Source organism: Sycon ciliatum, chromosome 1 (assembly GCF_964019385.1).
Source record: "Sycon ciliatum chromosome 1, ocSycCili1.1, whole genome shotgun sequence".
In the NCBI taxonomy this organism is placed as follows: Eukaryota; Metazoa; Porifera; class Calcarea; order Leucosolenida; family Sycettidae; genus Sycon; species Sycon ciliatum.
The window spans coordinates 30,120,589-30,138,582 of NC_088643.1; the positions used below are offsets into that span (position 1 = coordinate 30,120,589).

Genomic DNA, 17,994 nt, shown 5'->3' on the forward strand with positions numbered 1-17,994 from the left:
ACCATGCATGTCTACGCTCCGGATCGGACAGCTAGCTAGCTTGATTGAAGCATTAGTTTTTTAGTTGTAATCTAGTAGTAGTAGTTTGCTCTTTGCAGTTGGAACGTGCTGCTGTTAGTTACGTATTCCTCCGCTCCGGCTCTGCAGTTCGAGTCAACACTTCAGCAACACCTCGTGGAACCTGCAAGGTTGCAGCATAGCCGCTACTAAACTCTAAAGGAACAGTTAGTTACAACAATACAAGTAGTGTATTTCGTCGCGGGCAGCAGTCGCACTGTTTCTGGAGCTCACCAAGAGCCACTCACTTGTACATGTACCGGGCCCGGGGTATATCTGCAATCGACGGTGTGCTACCTATTATGTGTTACTGTGACTGAATACTCCTAGTAACTGTTGCGATGGATGCCACGGAGCAACTTCAGGTAGCAATCAAGAATAACAAGGATTGGCAAAATTTCAATCGGCCTTGGAGGACGCTCAAAGTGCTGGAGGTGCGCAAGGAGCCCCAGGGCTATGTCAAAGCTGAACTCGTCGTTCAAGAGGAGCATACAAATTCGGTGCAGCAGCTGCACGGAGCAATGATGTGCTTACTTGTAGATATTGCTGGCTTGCTGACGCTGACAGAAGGCAAGGAAACTAAAGTTACACCACCTGTTGCTTCTATTGAAATGAACACGTCCTGTATCCGTGCCGTCAATATTGGAGAAACTATTGTTATCGAGGGACGGTGTTTGAAGGATGGAGCTAATCTGGGCTTTACGAACGTTGATATCTATCGCAAGCACGATGGCAAGCTGGTAGCTTCCGGTAGACATACCCTGATGAAGTTCCGTTTGTGATCCAGCCGGGCACTGTTCCTCTTTGAAAGCAAAGAGAACGTCGCACTTCACCCCCTGGCCGTGCCGCGTACAGTAGAATTGTGCGCCGAAGAACGTGCAGCCTGAAATGCTAAGAACGCCACAGCCTGAAGTTAAGAACGGCGGTGTTGGTTTTCCAGCAGCTTTCGGGATTCATATGATCCACTTATGATTGTTCCAAAGAACGTGCTCTAAGAACACAGCCGGATTGCTGAAAAATAAGAACGCCCCAGGCTAACCCCTCGGACGCAACGTTCTTGGACGCGCGACTCTACTGTAGCACCGGAGTGTGTGAGTTAGCTGGAGCACCGGAGTGTGTGAGTTAGCTGTCCAGTGCAATAACGCACACAGTATCTATTTTATTTTACAAGGCTATACAATTACAACGAAGTGTGTCGGTTTAAACCAAAACGCTTCCTGTGACTCTAATCAGTGGTTGCTGTCATTAAAGACAGTAGAATTCAAAGTGCTACATAGAAACGAATTCGGAAGTAGATCCACTTTATATTTGATTTAGTCATTAGAGTTCCAGTACTTCAGATTGCGAAGTTTATTTTATTTCTGCCATTCCATTCAATGAGTGATGCCAGCAAGAGCACACTCGAGGCGTATTCTTGTACTTTGAAGTAGATTATGTAAGGCTGCACAGCACAAAAACTCTCGTGGAAATCCTCGTACAAACCACTTGCACCAAGTATGCGTTCACACAGGAAATGAATGCACGTAAAAAGTGGCCCACGTGACCAGATATCCATGGTGAGACGCAGCGAATTTGAATTTTTTGCGCCAAACTAGCTTCACGTACCGTACGCTTTCGCAGATTGCACACCTACCATTTGTTTCAAACTTGCCTGAAAACGAAACGCAAAAATTCGCTTTCAAAGTTCTTTTCAAAGTGGCTAATGGATTGCTTTCAACGTACATGTTTTTTTCTTCACTTTTGCGCATGTTTCTATGGGCACTTCAAAGAACATGATGCATGCACGTGGTTTTGTACCGTGTGCGAATGCAGCTAGCCTAAGCCTGTAGCAATGGGGGATTTGGAGGCTGTGCATGTGAGGGATCAATGGGTCTGGGTAAACACTGCAATAATTTATATTACCTGGCCCCGGGAGGCTGGGACAGGAGAACATGACACAACGGCCATGCTCCATTCAGTGGACAACTCCCTTAGTCTAGAGACAGTGGAATGGAAGGAGTTCTGAAGTGATGTAACCGCGATGCATTGGAGGCAAATTAATTGAGGTGAACCTGGGCATCCCAGTTGGGAAGTGTTTTTTCAGGGGGGGGGGGGCTCTGGGCCAGCATTTGGCCCAATTTAGTACATCATACTGCAACCAACTCTCCTCTACGATAAGTACTGTGTTGCCAACTGTAACCGTCTCTCATTTACGAGAATGTCGAGTAGTGCAGTCATGGCAGTGTGTGATCAACGATAAGTTAGCCCGGACACATTTCCATAGCCAAAATTAAGCATATACCGTATCATACATGTGTGAGGCAGCAACTTAGAACTGACAGACATTAACAAAAGTTGAGTAAAGCTGAAATATTGAGAGCAGTAAACTGACACTAAAGTGTTAAAAAAATCATAAATATAATGTGTAGCATGTGTTTCATGAAGCAAATTTATCTGTTGGCTTTCAAAGTGAATTCTAGAGCAAGAAGCTAAGCAGTGAAATCGGAAGCAGAAACACTGCACACTATTAGTTTGTACGGTGGCAGCAGCAGCAGCAACGACGACGGCGGCGGCGGCGGACTAGAGGAGTCAAGCAAGGTAAGCGGTACGGAATGGGATTACTTGGAGATTTGCAAACATCCAGCCTCTGAAGTGGTGGTCTACTGCTTCTCTTCGCTGGCTCATCAACCTTTCCAATACCAACACCAACCTTTTCCTGGTCAACATCGAAGCACTGACACGGGCAGTACATGCTGATTGCACATAAAGGATGGCACAAAGCAAGCTTCACATCGGAAAATGGACGACGTATTTTGGTGCTGACGACACAACACCAAAATGTCCACAGGGTCCCACGCAAAACAGTGGAGGAGGTGGTCAGACTGGTAGCAGTCAGACCTCGACAAATCGATTTGGATAGAATCTTAGGCCCTCGACCGAATCATCTCTGCAAAGCAGTCCTTTGCTTTCACCCAGTAATAATCTGTGCACGACAAGAGAAAGAAGAAGAAAGCGAGCTGGAGTGGTGGCTGATCTTCATATGCACCCCAGGTGAGGATGCGTCCTTTAGTGGCCACACACCTCCACTGTGTTCTGGTGCATACTGCTCTGCCTAACCTTTCTTTTGCAAGCACAATGGGCACTAACCTTTCTTTCGCAAGCATGATGGAGATATCTGCTAGCTGTGACAGCTCATCTGCACTCATTGACGTGGCATCGGTGACCTGCAAGCCAACAAGCAGGAAAATAACAGGTCCATCTGTCACACAAAACATCATGCATGACCATTTTTATTATTATTATTAGTGAGGTTTTGCATTCCGAAATTCGGCAAAAAGATTCGGCACGCGGGAGCGAGGTCGAAAATGCACACGAAGATTCGGAGTGTTTGTTCGGAAAAAGCTCACTTTGCCGAAAATATTTTTCGGATGCATTCTCTTGTAGAAGAGCGCTCGCGCGTGATTTATTCAAAGAGGTTTCTTATCTCGGCATCGCTTGGCAGGCGTCTTTGGCGACATAGCATCGTCAGCTACCTCTGATTGCTCCTCTCCACTGCCTGTCGACTCTCTTTCGCCTGGAGTGTCCTCACCGTCATCTGTGTGACTGAAAAGACTATGGCGACACGCATAAAATTTGACTTGGCCATGGAGTTGGTTTTTCTGAGGCGACTGAGGAGGCAGGTTTGGCCCTCGACTCTTTGGGTGATCAAAGTTCGTTGGAATCAGCAAGAAAAGGAGCACGGGACAGGACGTTGCTGATGCTGGGGCTCACGAAATGAAAACACATCATTTTCGACTTGCAAAACAAACGTTGGTGCGAAAATTCGACATTTTGATGTTCGACAAATGACCGAACAACGCTGTACCGAAATTCGGAATGCAAAACCTCACTATTATTATTATTATTATTATTATTCCACAATCCTGATGACATAGTGCCAATAAACATGTGATGCAAGTCCAAACTACAGCACACCCATGTCTGTCCAATGTCCACTGGCTTGCAGTACTAATTAATTTTCCCTAAAGACATCAGTGCCATTGCCTCCCTTGCAAACCCACTGCTGTTTGCAACATCTCTCTTGACAACTCCTCCACGTCTGTTGATGATTTAACGAGCGCACTAGCGATGTCCATTATCAGTGTTCCGGAGGAAGTAGCATGCCAAGGACGTGATTCTGTACTATGGAAGCCTCCTTATAGCCATGACCAATCATTCCACACGTCATGAAATGCCATTGCTGCTTTCTATTGACTGCAAAGGAACTCTGTTGGCGCAAATAGACACTGCTAAGTAATAAGGATTGCAACTCGCTCCCAGATTCAGATTGGATGGGACACTCAGGTGTCCAGGTGCGTACGCAGGGGGGGGGGGGGGGTCCCGTTGCCCGGAAACCCCCCAAATGTTCCAAACGAGCAACATTGTTGGGCACATTCTGGTAGGGCGTGCGATTGATCTGACAAGAATGCAAACTTCAACAGATCGTAACTCAGTCAAATCTGGCTCGATTCCAACGATCCAAATATCCAGGTCGAATAGAAAACTCTCAGCTGTCGGTAGAAATAATTCGCGAAGCGCTGCGAGCAATGGTTCTTGAGATATAGCATTCGTAAGTTGAGCCGCGATCCCGGCAATTTCCAAAGCGCGCAGTGCGACTTGAGTATCGAGAATTTGAGACTATTCGTCACATTGACTTGCTCAAATTTGCAGGGGCTTCACTTATGATACTTGATTCTCAAGAGTACACAGCAAAACAATCGAAACTCTGCGATCAAGAAAAACGAAATCGCTGGAGCAGGATGCGTTTGGGCCTTTGGCTTTGGGGCATTTTTGCACCGTTGCTGCACTCTATACTATAGCTAGCGCTGGATCTAGGTACAGTGCAGCAGCGTAGCAGCTGGTCCGGCTGTGGCCGGACCAATGCCAAAAGTGCCCAGAATGCAGGATTTTGCACCCTAATTTAAAAATTCCCGGGGGACACCCCCGACCCCCATGCACCCGGACCACCTCCAACGGCGGTGCTACGCGCCTGCAGTGTCCTGGCTATATGGTCGACCTCATTCTCTTCCTCTCGTTGATCCTCTTTCTCTCGTGGATACCATTCCACTTCCAGGAAGCCCAAGATTATGAAGATTGAGTGAGTAGAACTGAAGTTATGATCCAATAACGCGAACAATGCATAATTTTGAATTTTTTTAAAGGCATGAAGTTGATTGTTCCAACTAGGAACACACGCTTCTTGCCGAACTTGACACTTGACTGACTCACGACTGCCATCCATTTAAATTAAAAGGGTTTAAAAAACACATTGTTTGTAATTCGGTTGGAAACCCTCCCTAGAGGTGACCCTGCGTACGCGCCTGGGTGTCAACCATCCTTCATAATCCTGTGGCCATGGCTGCACTAGCTGTTGCTTGACAATGAGTGTGTAGTTAGTTTGAGGTGCCCATCTTCTGGTGACACATCTATGCATAGAGTGAGTTATGACTTTGGCCTCAAGCTTTCTTCATGTTTGCTCAACATCTTGCTCACTTTTACTTTTTCTATCTCATATACAGTGGAAGCCTCTTTCCTCATACACCAGAACATTCTTGCAGTTATGTACGATGGCACAGAGTGACCTGGGTCTGAGTGAATGCCAGGATTGGAAGCCGGATTCTCCCAGAGCCAACCCAGGCATCATTGTACCTGGAACTTTCCCACATACATTACCTGTACTGCTATCCGTATAGCGAATTGTAAAACAAAACAAAAAAGCTCATGATGCTGACTGCAGCAGTGTGCACAAGCATATTGCCTAACCTGTGATTGTAGATCGCTTAGCAGATTAGCCTCATCATGACTTAGAAGCTCCACAACTAGCACACCACTGTCAAACTTTCGTAATCTGATGCCAGTACAACATGAGAAACAAACACCACAACCAACATTAAACACCACAGCCAACATTAAACACCACAGCCAACATTAAACACCACAGCCAACATTAAACACCACAGCCAACATTAAACACCACAGCCAACATTAAACACCACAGCCAAACATTAAACAGCACAACCAACATTAAACCGCAAGTCAGTGACAAATAGAATGCAATAAAACTAGTGACAATAATGTGACAATAATGTTTGCAACGTGCGCGCACCTCCAACAACGCAACTACCCATCTGTTTCTTCTATGGGAAAGAAAAGATTGCCAGTCAGCACCAAGGTATCAAGGGCATACAGCAGCCGTGAATCAGTACACTTTTCGCCTGAGACAAGACCAAGGTGTCAAAGACACCCACCAACGTCTGTGATCTGCCCACTCTTCCAGACCATTGCGCAGCACTGGGTCTGCCAAAGACAGGTATGTACAGACTTGAAGCTTTCCAGCACAGATGACATTGGTGACCTTGGTTCGCACTGAAGTAGAAAATACACTATTCCTCCTGGGAAGAGTTCTACTCAGAATGGCAGCAGCAGCAGCACTACACTTACCTCATTGGCAACTGCAAAGACTGAAAATTCTGACAAGCATTGACAAGATCTTCAGGTGATACCAGCTGCAGAAAGAGAAGAGGCAGAAACACGCACACTTGAATCTGGACAGTTGCTCCACTGTGGTGCCACTCAGTACAAACCACTATGATGAAGAATGCCGTGGTGGTGCTGGTGATGTAGTGGTGTTGGTGCTCGAGCAGGTGGAACAAGATTGGTCTCCACTGTATATGCACTCAGGGTGGCCGGATGAACACTCAGTGTGCATCTGCAAGTAGAGCTGTGCCAATTGGAGTTCAACATAACTACCTACTCAGAGGCTAGGCATGCCCAGCACTATGGCCACTGTACCGTGCAGAGCACTATGGACACTGAACAGTGTAGAGAACACAACCAGCACTATGGACACTGCACCGTGTAGAGAACACAACTCTGCTCTACTCATGATGTACACAGCTCTGCTCTACTCATGATGTACACAGCTCTGCTCTACTCATGATGTACACAGCTCTGCTCTACTCATGATGTGCACAGCTCTGCTCTACTCATGATGTGCACAGCTCTGCTCTACTCATGATGTGCACAGCTCTGCTCTACTCATGATGTGCACAGCTCTGCTCTACTCATGATGTGCACAGCTCTGCTCTACTCATGATGTACACAGCTCTGCTCTACTCAGGACGTGCACAGCTCTGCTCTACTCATGATGCAGTATTTCACTTGGCAGCGTGGCAGTACATACCTCCATGCCACGTGCACGGTTGAAGCGGCAGTAGATGTCCTGCATGGTCATGATCCCGCCTGTATCCTGGTGTTCAGTAGCAACAAACACACACACACACACCTCAGACCTCAGACATGCCCATCGCGGAAGCGATGATAGCGAACAGCTATGTTAGATATAGCAACTTGTGCTGGGATTACACCATTCAACAGCTTGCAAGGCTGATGAATTGACCGCCACTATTTTTAGCCTGGTATCCACCACACAGCTGTTTGAAGTGACTTTTTCTGGCCAGTGAATCCAGACACACACCCACACACCCACCCACCCACCCACCCACCCACCCACCCACACACACACCCACACACACACACACACACACACACACACACACACACACACATACACCCACACACATACACACATACACACATACACACACACACACACACACACTTACTTGTACTTGTTGCTCACTGCCAAAACTGGTCACGTGGGTCTCCCCGGGAGAGGGGAGAGAGACTCAAGAGGAATCTTGGAAAAATGACTCAATTGGCTATTGAACCGCCCAACGACCGACACCCCCTGAAATCCCCAAAACTCTGGGTGGACTTGAAAATGATCCCACTTATGGGCTCACCACACCTCAGCAAGTGGGTGAGGACAAGGTGCAGAAAAAGGATTGACGGCATCAGGGTATCCGTCCCGGGATCCAACTGCAGTTACCCCTGCCCCCAGTGAAGGTAATACTTGCAACTAGTGTGGGTGGCTAAATCAGAGTGGATCTGATATAAGCTTCACTAGCACCGTTGATTACACAAGAGTTAATCTAGCCAGAAGCAGTCCATGGTTAACAGGTATGTATACTTCAAACAGAAAGTATATGAACCCTGGAACCAACAAAGGTGGCAGGTACAACATTACACCTTCAAGTAGCCGAGCCCGTTGGCAACAGATCCAACACAATCAGACATAAGTGTACCCACCAACCGAACTAGCTGGCACACACACACACACACACACACACACACACACACAATCATTCACAGTGCACACAGGTCATGATCAAGGGCGGGCTGACTTCTGTACACATACAAAGAGGATATCCACCCACCCACCCACCCACCCACACACAACACAACACAACACTATGATAACACCATGCCGGTACAACATAAGCAATGCACGTTTTCACACTGATGACGGGTCATGGCTGAAAATTTGGTGAAAATCTGTTTTGCAGTAAAGAGATCATATGTGAGTGTCTGGACTGAGGAAAGTACCGGGAAACACACATCACTTAACAATCACCGACCTTCAGCTGTTCTTGAAGAAACACGGATAGCTGTTTGGCAAGCTCACGATGATAGGTAGCCCCCGATCCATGTGTCTCTCTGCAGTCATGGCAATACAATACGAAAGGGAATGAAATCATCATAGAGATGTTCTACAATAGTGCATTGGTCTAACCATCATCTATGTTGTGTATGCGATCAAGTCAGTTACAAACTCCTCTCTTAAAGGGGAAGTTAAGGCAAAAATTAAAATTTCACCAGTTGTAGTCTTCGGAGTGCTGAGTCGAATGGTCTTGGTCCGAGAAAGCTGAGACGCTCCCTTCCTACTTGAATCCCAATCGAACTCGCGCACTTCCACCGAAACTGGGTGACTGCGCCCTACTAGATGGGGATTTGTATGCAAAATGTCACTAAACGCGCCATTTCGTTCTTATAAAAGCACGGATGACCGCGATTGGCCCATATGTTGTACTCTTTTGGACGCTGAGTCGACTGGTTTTGGTCCGAAAAGGCTGCGTTGCAGCGTTCCTCCTTTATTCCCAATCGAACATGGTTGAACAAGCGGTCACGTGCTCCTGGGTGCCCAAATCACCTGGTCACCACGCCAGCAGGCGACAACTTTCACACCAAGGTTCAACTCGATTTCAACTCGAGTGACAGGACTGCACCCAAAAAAGGTCAAACAGGCTAGTAAGTTGTACCCTGCAGGCACGGTGACCAGGTGACTGGCGTACGCAGGAGCACGTGACCGCTTGTTCAACCATGTTCGATTGGGAAAAAAGGAGGAACGCTGCATCGCAGCCTTTTCGGACCAAAACCAATCGACTCAGCGTCCAAAAGACTACAACATATGGGCCACTCGCGGTCATCCATGCTTTTATAAGAACGAAATGGCGCTTTTAGTGACATTTTGCATACAAATCCCCATCTAGTAGGGCGCAGTCACCCAGTTTCGGTGGAAGTGCGCGAGTTCGATTGGGATTCAAGTAGGAAGGGAGCGTCTCAGCTTCCTCGGACCACGACCATTCGACTCAGCACCCCGAATACTACAACTGGTGAAATTTTAATTGTTGCCTTAACTTCCCCTTTAACTCGTCAAATGTATTTTCAGTACACATGCTCTCAGAACGCTGGTTTACAGTACACATGCTCTCAGAACGCTGGTTTACAGTACACATGCTCTCAGAACGATGGTTTACAGTACACATGCTCTCAGAACGCTGGTTTACAGTACACATGCTCTCAAGTAGATGGCACCTAATAGAGTGTAACAGTAAGTAGTGTACCTGGTGACTGGGTTAGCAATACCAACACTGAGCAGATAGGACTTTAACGCTGTTGTCTGCAATACACACACACACACATGCCAACAAGCAGAGAGAACATGTAGAGAGTCACTTCTCTTACTAGTTCCTACTGTACAGTTCAATGGCAACAGCAGGGAGCATGATGTGTAAGAACACCCACATTGTGTGAAACACAGTAACAACAACACAGGTGCAGAGGTTGGGCCGGTACAGCAAGACTCCAGGACCCGCTATTCAGCTGCCCGTTCAAGCCGGGAAATGTGCTGTAAAAGCATCAACTGCCTTTGCACCGCCTCTTCTCAACACCAGAGAACTTGGAGAGCTGGATCGACGCGCGATCACAGTCAGGCTGAACCAGCTCCTCACTGGCCATTGTAGCCTCCTTCGGGGATATCTCCATTGGATAGGAGCACCCCCCCCCCCCCCCCCCCCTTCCCTACTGCTCATTCTGCCCCACTGTTATGGAGGAGGCAGACCATCTATTCCGTGTCTGGCCTGGAAGAGCAACCAGTCGCTAGGCTGTGTTCCAATCTGGGATCTGCTGTGTTCAGTACTGCAGTTCTTTGATGCATTGGCTGCTCTTTTGTATTTGCCAATCGTCCACTACAGGGTCCAGTGGGCTGCATACAGGGCTACAATCATCCCTTGGGCTGCATGCAGTGCTGCCCACAATGCTGCAATGCTACTAGAGCAGAGTTCAGTCTGTTGAGCATGTGGCATACGCCGTTCGGCTTGAGGCCGCGGCGGTATGGTAACAGTAGAAACCATTTGACAAAATGACAATATCCACAGCATAGCTATACAATCATACTATTATAGTCGATACGCACCTCATCATCTGTGAGACTGCCCTTCTTCTCCTCCAGTTTCCTGGTAACAGATTCAGCTAGGGACACCATCTGCTTAGCCTAGAGTAACACATGCATACACCAACCCAGCCACAATATAGGAAGTTCAGCAAAGGGCAAGAGCAAGATTTGCAACACACAAAAGTACATTCACAGTGCTAGTGCTAACCCAGAAGGCACTAGCCATGTACGCCTGTGCTGTGCTGTGCAGCACCAGGACAAGTTTGAGAAATAGAATGCAATACCGTGCAGAGTGGTGGCTGAGTGGTGGCTGAGTGGTGGCTACTGTGTGCAGTGTCCGGGAGTAGTACAATGTACATCAGTGATCATCAGGACAAATTAGCACACAGTAACATCAACGAGTAACAGCCAGTCTACAGGCAGCAATATGCCATCTACTGTAACACATGTAGATATAAGGGGTCGTCGCAAAAGTTTTTTGTCGTCCCGAAACGAACATTGTTCATTTCATACTCGGACCCCCTCCCATCCCTCTGAAACGAACGCAACTTGCTCTGCTAGACGACAAAAATCGCATGCATGTACACGTACAGTGCAGTGTACAGTGTACAGTGCAGTGTACAGTGCAGTGTACAGTGTACAGTGTACAGTGTACAGTGCAGTGTACAGTGCAGTGTACAGTGCAGTGTACAGTACAGTGTACAGTACAGTGTACAGTACAGTGTACAGTGCAGTGTACAGTGCAGTGTACAGTGCAGTGTACAGTGCAGTGTACAGTGCAGTGTACAGTGCAGTGTACAGTGCAGTGTACAGTACAGTGTACAGTGTACAGTGTACAGTGCAGTGTACAGTGCAGTGTACAGTGCAGTGTACAGTGCAGTGTACAGTGCAGTGTACAGTGCAGTGTACAGTGCAGTGTACAGTGCAGTGTACAGTGCAGTGTACAGTGCAGTGTACAGTGCAGTGTACAGTGCAGTGTACAGTACAGTGTACAGTAGCGATGTCAGAGTGCCGTGCCACGTGACCTCCACGCTTGTCGCTGGATTCCCTAGCAACCAGCTGAAATGATGGCACAAAAGGTCAGTACGGCAGAATGCCAGTCGCGGCCAGAGCGTGCAGTACTTGGCACGCGGGATATTCAAATGTGACCTGAAGACGTCAGTGACAAGCTTGGTCGTGACTATTGCCACGAAAATAGAAGATGAACTTTCGTATCCGCGTTTGTGCGGGCGCGCTGCGCCTACGGAGCTGGGAGTATGGCCGCCGACAAGTTAGCGTATGTTCAGTCGCCTTTTTCATCTCTTGCGCTGCCTGATACGCGTTTGATTTTAGTTCCATCGTGTTCCCCGTCGTCCAATTTAGTTTGCTGCCAAGTTTCACCGGCGTATCACGCCGCGCACCAGACTTGTAGTATTTTTCGCGACAGGTACTCCATTGCTGGATACACCGCCATCATGAGTGTTCGTCCAGCAAAGGGACTGGCGGTGAAGATGTTTTGTCGAGTCTTGGACTCAAGGAGGAGCAGTTATTGCAGGATAAGCCCCTGCCTGGCATGATCGGAAACGTTTCAAATGCATTGGTGTTAGAACTGATGAAGTTCAAAGCGGACCACCACCAGGATCATAATCTACTTGTCGAACTCTTCTTGTCTTGGAGAATGGTCAAATCACAACTCATACTTCGGCTACTCTTCAACAGTCTTCTTGAATTTCTCCAACAGTTTGCAGCAACAAAAAAAAAAAAACAGTACAGCTACGGTATGTACATTTTGTACAGTGCGCAAGATTATTCATGAGCCGCGATCCCTGTTGTCAAGACCGATTTTGTGCCGTGGTGAGATCTGGTTTGTGTACAGTGCGGCATGGTGCTTTTCGACAATGGCGGCGCTTACCCCGCGCACTCTAAACTGGAATAAGTCCACTATATTTGCTCCGATTTGCTTCAAACTTTGCCAGTATACTCTACTTGTCTTCAGGAATCGGATGGTATTACAATATTTGCCCGATTCTCAAAACAGAAATTTACCCTGACATCGCTATGTACAGTGTACAGTGTACAGTACAGTGTACAGTGCAGTGTACAGTACAGTGTACAGTACAGTGTACAGTGTACAGTACAGTGTACAGTGCAGTGTACAGTGCAGTGTACAGTGCAGTGTACAGTACAGTGTACAGTACAGTGTACAGTACAGTGTACAGTGCAGTGTACAGTGCAGTGTACAGTGCAGTGTACAGTACAGTGTACAGTGTACAGTGTACAGTGCAGTGTACAGTGTCGGTCGATTTTCAATTTTGCCTCACATAACAATTTGCACATCACACCCCACAGCGGTAACACAGCATGCTGTGAAAGCAGAAGGAACACTCACCTTTTCCATTAGAGCATTCAAATCTTGAAACGCCTATTTCAATACATACAAACACACACACACACACACACACACACACACACACACACGCACACACACACACACACACACAAACGTGCACACCCATGCACACCACACAAATGCAAGAGATATGATTTCACCTCAGAATTACCTCAGTGCTGACACATCTGACACAACACAACTCTACACAGGTTACAGGAAACTAAACCGACGTACCAACCAGCTCGCACAAACTTAGTCACTAAAAATATCAAGCAAGCACTTCGAAATTGTCTAACAAGCCGTCTTATTCCGGGTGTGCTCAGCCTCAAGATCTGTTATTAGTCCCCAAACATGGCCTCCGCTCCGAATGACTTATTCCTTGAACATCACATTGTCTCGGAGATAGCACTGCACAGCCCAGTAAAAACGGACAAGCTGTGTACGTCAAGTTCCAAGTGCAAAACATGTGCACCGGGAAGTAAATACGGGCCCCCAAAAAGTTTTTCACACACACACACACACACACACACGCGCGCGCGCACGTGCGCATGAGCACACCTGGCGGCACAACATAAACCCACAGCCGCAGGCACAGCACAAGTATGCAATGTACCTCACTAATTGTCTTGTCTGTTTCTAAACGCTTTGCCTCCATCGTCCTCTCAATCCCCATGATACCAGAACGAGCTGGTGCACCCTGTTGTACAACACACACACACGCACACACAGACACACACATACACACGCGCGCGTGCACACACACGTGTACACACACGTGCACACACACACACACACACACACACACACACACACACAAACACACACACACACACACACACACACACACACACACACACACACACACACAAGAAGACAAGTTAGTCAAAAACAGGCAGATCAGCGTTTTCAACGGACACACATGTAGCCGATGTGTTAATTTTCTCCTCCGTTAAAGAAAAACCAAGCAGAGAAAACACGTTCCCCTTTCTATTCCCCCAACTAATGAATAAGAGATGGATCTGTTCATCTTTTCACATAGTTTTGACCTCACTGTGTGGTGCAGGTGTGAGGCAAACTCCTAGAAAAGAGCAAAGATTCCACCTGCACAACAGTCCCAACATATAGTATACGGGCAGTTCCCAGTCCCAATGTGGCAGGATAAGGGCAGTTCCCAGTCCCAATGTGGCAGGATAAGGGGAGTTCCCGGTCCCAATGTGGCAGGATAAGGGGAGTTCCCGGTCCCAAGAGAACTAATCTTGATGTGATAGTCAGAGAATTCAAATGATGAATGTCAAAGTTTTGGAAGCTGTGGATTCGTTGTTTGAAGTTGTTTCGATGATAGAAGTAGTACATGTAGAAGCGTTGAATTAAGATCGCCCAGCCGCCCAGTGTAGGCAACGTTTCTGCCCTGGCGGTTCGCAATAGACTCCAGCCGAATGAAAGGAGGTGTTCCGATTTGAAAAGCAGCATATGCAAAGGCTGCAAGCTGCCCTGGGTTTACCTGATGTGACGCGCGATCGCTAGGGAACCAAATGGAATGTCTTTGATGGTTTGTGTACAGTGCTACAACGACTGGCCTATCCTTCTCAATGCAAGTGTTGCAAAATTCGATGCACTTATTATTTACACCCGCTGTTGTCTCTGGTCTTGCTGTTCTGTCCAGTCCGGTGTCAAATATGGTCTTCTGTGTGTATGGGTGTGGTGTGTTGTGTGCAGGATATGGGAGTGGTGTATGGGTGTGGTGCGTTGTGTGTAGAATATGGGAGTGGTGTATGGGAGCGGTGTGACGGGCGTGGTATGTGTGGTGCATGCAGGAGTATGCATTGTTGAGGGTCGGAATCTGCTTCCGTCTGCGCGAGAGGGTTTGTTTACTAGTTGGTGTGCATGCGTAGACTATGTGGAGCATGCGCTGTGAGAGTAAGGTTCGGGTGCGAGAGAGTGATTCGTCCACGGTGTTGTTGTCTTGGTTCTTGTCACGTGTATCGTACGTACTGGTCGCTCATTGGTCGTTTCGATTTGTTCGCCCTTTATCCTGTTTATAACTGTTAGTCGTTTATTATTTCGTGGTCTTTTTCCCCCATTCTCTCGCCAACCAGTTTTTATTTTGTTGCAATAAACCAACGTACTGTATGAATGAGTCAGAGAGTTGTTTTGCTGCGGGGAGCGGGGGGGGGGGAGCGGGGGGGGGGGGGGGGGGGGGGGGGAGCGGGGGAACCAGCCATTTCACAAGGACATGCGAGGGCATAGAAGAAATATTTGGTCATCCAACCAACACCAGTATGCAGCACAGCCGCTACAACAGTCATCCTTTAGTAATGCTACGCGGCGGCCACTGTACACACGGCCACATGGTACAGCTCAGTCATAGTCTGCCGTATTCAGCGTCCGCATTGTTGCACGGACAACAGTCATATTCAGCATCCTCAATGCCATCCTGCCAGCTGCCATATTCACCGCACGCCGGTTATAGGTCCACTCCGTTGGTACAGCAGCCGCCTTCAGATGTGACCAAGGGCCTGAAGAAGGTCGCCATTTCCACTTTTGATGGAAACAAACGGAAGTTCGAACAGTGGAAAGCAGCGTTGTTGGTCTGCGTGGATCAGCAGTCCCTATCCACCAACATGAAGTTGCTCCAGCTGCGTCAATACCTGACTGGCGAGCCTTTGGCGATAGTTGAGTGAACTCTATCAAATTCAGTCTGTTGTTGTCCTCAATGGCTTGATAAGCTCACCCGTCTCAGACCAGCCGAAGGCCGGCGTCATGCCGCGTGCCTCTTGAAGGACTCTCGTCAACTACAGTAAGATCGGGCGCCGAAGAACGCAGGGGCTCGAGCGCAGCCTAGGAAAGTTCTTAAATTTTTGATTCTAGCCAGACCGTTCTTATTCACACGCGCGCGGCGAGTCGAGTGACGTCATGACGTTTGTCATGTACATGTAGTGCAATGTAGTACTTCTAAACTAGTGGGTGTCGTAAATGGGAATGACTGTACATGTAGCAGTTACTGTTTACACGTGTACATGAAATGTACTCACCTCCCATACATGTACAATGTAGATCTACGTGTAAATTTTTAAAAGTGTTCTTAAATCTGATAATTCTAGCCTGGACTGTTCTTAAATTTTGCCGGTTTTCCAGCCTGGGTGTTCTTCGGCGAGGTGTTCTTCGGCGAGGTGTTCTTCGGCGCCCGATCTTACTGTACCCCAGTTGCAAGAAACCTTGAATCGCCCTAATCCCCCCCCCGCAGGTGAGTCGCCCATGCACAGCTTGTATGGTGATCCAGCCTACCGACTGCTACCAACTGCGTGCTCACATTCTTGGTCCTCATAGAGCTGCACACTTGGCCCATGACGAGCAGCTGTTCAACACTCAAATGAGTCGAGTTAGAATTCGGGTGGGAATTTGGTAAAATCCTCCAGCAGGGCGCATTTGTGGACTTCAAGAAGGACATGAAACTGCTGTTACACACTGTTCCTGCCATGTATGCTGTTAGTGCACAGATGCGTGCTAGTGGACAGCTAACTAACTGTTACAAGTGCCTCTACAGGAGCCAAAGGAAGAAGAAGAAATCTGTCTTCACCACGGAAAATCAGGACATGACAGCCCCACCTCTTGAAGAATATTTGACATTGGGAATCCCCTCTTCACATACCTCAACAACATGCCTTTATCAGCGTATTTCATTGCAAGCACAATCCTTTTTCGTTATTTATTTCCACAGTGATCTTGAAAGCAGCTGCATCTACTCCACCGTAGTGCAAGGTCCGCTAGTCGTGTTTCCAATTCTTTTCCCGTAGAGACAGCTCCACTTTCGTCAGTTCCCTCAATTCAAGCCGTCAGACCCATGCTTGAAAGGTTCGACGTGTCGCAACACTTCTTTCAGATTAGGCACATCAGCCACGACTATGAATCAAATTTTCTTTGAGACAGAAACCTGAGTCACCTCAACATCAGCCAAGGTATTAAAGACTTGGGTCACCAATCAAAACAAGAAAAGAAAGAAAAAAGAAAAAGCAACAGGCACAAACTGTTTGTTGTCGACAACAGACAAACAGATCTTGGAAATGGAAGCTCCACATGGCACATCGATCAATTCGCGCTCAGTTCATGCTCAAAGTCGTAGCTTTTCATACAGAGACCAGTTCATGTGAAGTGTGAAGCCAGTTCCATACGGAGAACGGAAAGAAAAAAATCTGTATGAAAATCCGTACCTCACACTCCGATACGGAATCCATACGGACGTAGTCTTTGGTAGGGGTGAAACGATTATACCGAATACTCGAAATAGAAATTGTTACAAGCTAACGGATCGATTATTCGAAAAGTTTCAATTACTCGATTTTGCATACAGCATACATGATTATACACGTATGATTGTAGATCGACCGATGTGCGAGAAAAAATTCTTTTCTGCACAGGATCAATTTTAACATTCTAAATTTTCGCATTTTTCAGCTTCTAATACCGCTTTTAGCTGTGGAAGAAATAATCGAAAAATAATCAATAACCGATCGATAAAGGTTTAGGTTATTCAGTAGTCAAAAAATGTAATCATTTCACCCCTAGTTTTTGCTACATAATACTTTGTAGCAGAATTTCTCTAATGGGAGTTTTCAACAGCCCTTTTGGAAAACTAGCGTGACAAGCTGACAATCCGTTCTCTTTCAAGGTTTCTAAATACACAGCATGGGCACATGACGCTGGTGATAGGTGTGTATGCACACGTATAGTTGTACTGTATACACGTACGCATCCATCTACACAGCACTGAAACATGTAAGACACAAGGTCCTTATGCACGTTTTACAGATGTACAAAATTCTGTACTAGGGCCATAGGTGTGTACATGCCCGGTTGGGTGTTCATTGTGTGCTATACATGCGCATGTGACCAACTTAGACAAATTATCAATGGCAGACAATCGCTTTCCAGCTTCATACTTTGTATAGAACTAGATCTTTGGCCAAAAAATGTT

The 17,994-nt window shown here is 47.2% G+C and overlaps 2 protein-coding genes across 2 annotated transcripts in view; one reads left to right on the top strand and one right to left on the bottom strand.

Annotated features, from left to right (window-relative positions):
- Nucleotides 1–398: 398 nt before the first annotated feature.
- LOC135827246 (acyl-coenzyme A thioesterase 13-like) lies at nucleotides 399–839 on the top strand. The gene has a single exon (XM_065339798.1). The coding sequence runs from the start codon at nucleotides 399–401 to the stop codon at nucleotides 837–839; it is 441 nt and encodes a 146-aa protein (XP_065195870.1).
- Nucleotides 840–2,215: 1,376 nt separating this feature from the next.
- Nucleotides 2,216–17,994, bottom strand: part of LOC135822263 (vacuolar protein-sorting-associated protein 36-like) — a 22,259-nt gene continuing 6,480 nt past the window's right edge. The window contains exons 5-14 of the mRNA XM_065334993.1: nucleotides 13,636–13,719; nucleotides 13,020–13,052; nucleotides 10,673–10,750; nucleotides 9,822–9,877; nucleotides 8,556–8,634; nucleotides 7,259–7,324; nucleotides 6,517–6,581; nucleotides 5,839–5,923; nucleotides 3,184–3,260; nucleotides 2,216–3,019 (exon numbers count right to left, since the gene is read on the bottom strand). Coding sequence (XP_065191065.1) covers nucleotides 2,929–3,019; nucleotides 3,184–3,260; nucleotides 5,839–5,923; nucleotides 6,517–6,581; nucleotides 7,259–7,324; nucleotides 8,556–8,634; nucleotides 9,822–9,877; nucleotides 10,673–10,750; nucleotides 13,020–13,052; nucleotides 13,636–13,719 — 714 coding nt within the window. The 3' untranslated portion in view covers nucleotides 2,216–2,928. The remainder of the gene's footprint in view (nucleotides 3,020–3,183; nucleotides 3,261–5,838; nucleotides 5,924–6,516; nucleotides 6,582–7,258; nucleotides 7,325–8,555; nucleotides 8,635–9,821; nucleotides 9,878–10,672; nucleotides 10,751–13,019; nucleotides 13,053–13,635; nucleotides 13,720–17,994) is intronic.

Coding starts and splice junctions, on each gene's coding strand:
- LOC135827246 (XM_065339798.1), top strand. CDS start 399: ATGGATGCCACGGAGCAACTTCAGGTAGCAATCAAGAATAACAAGGAT.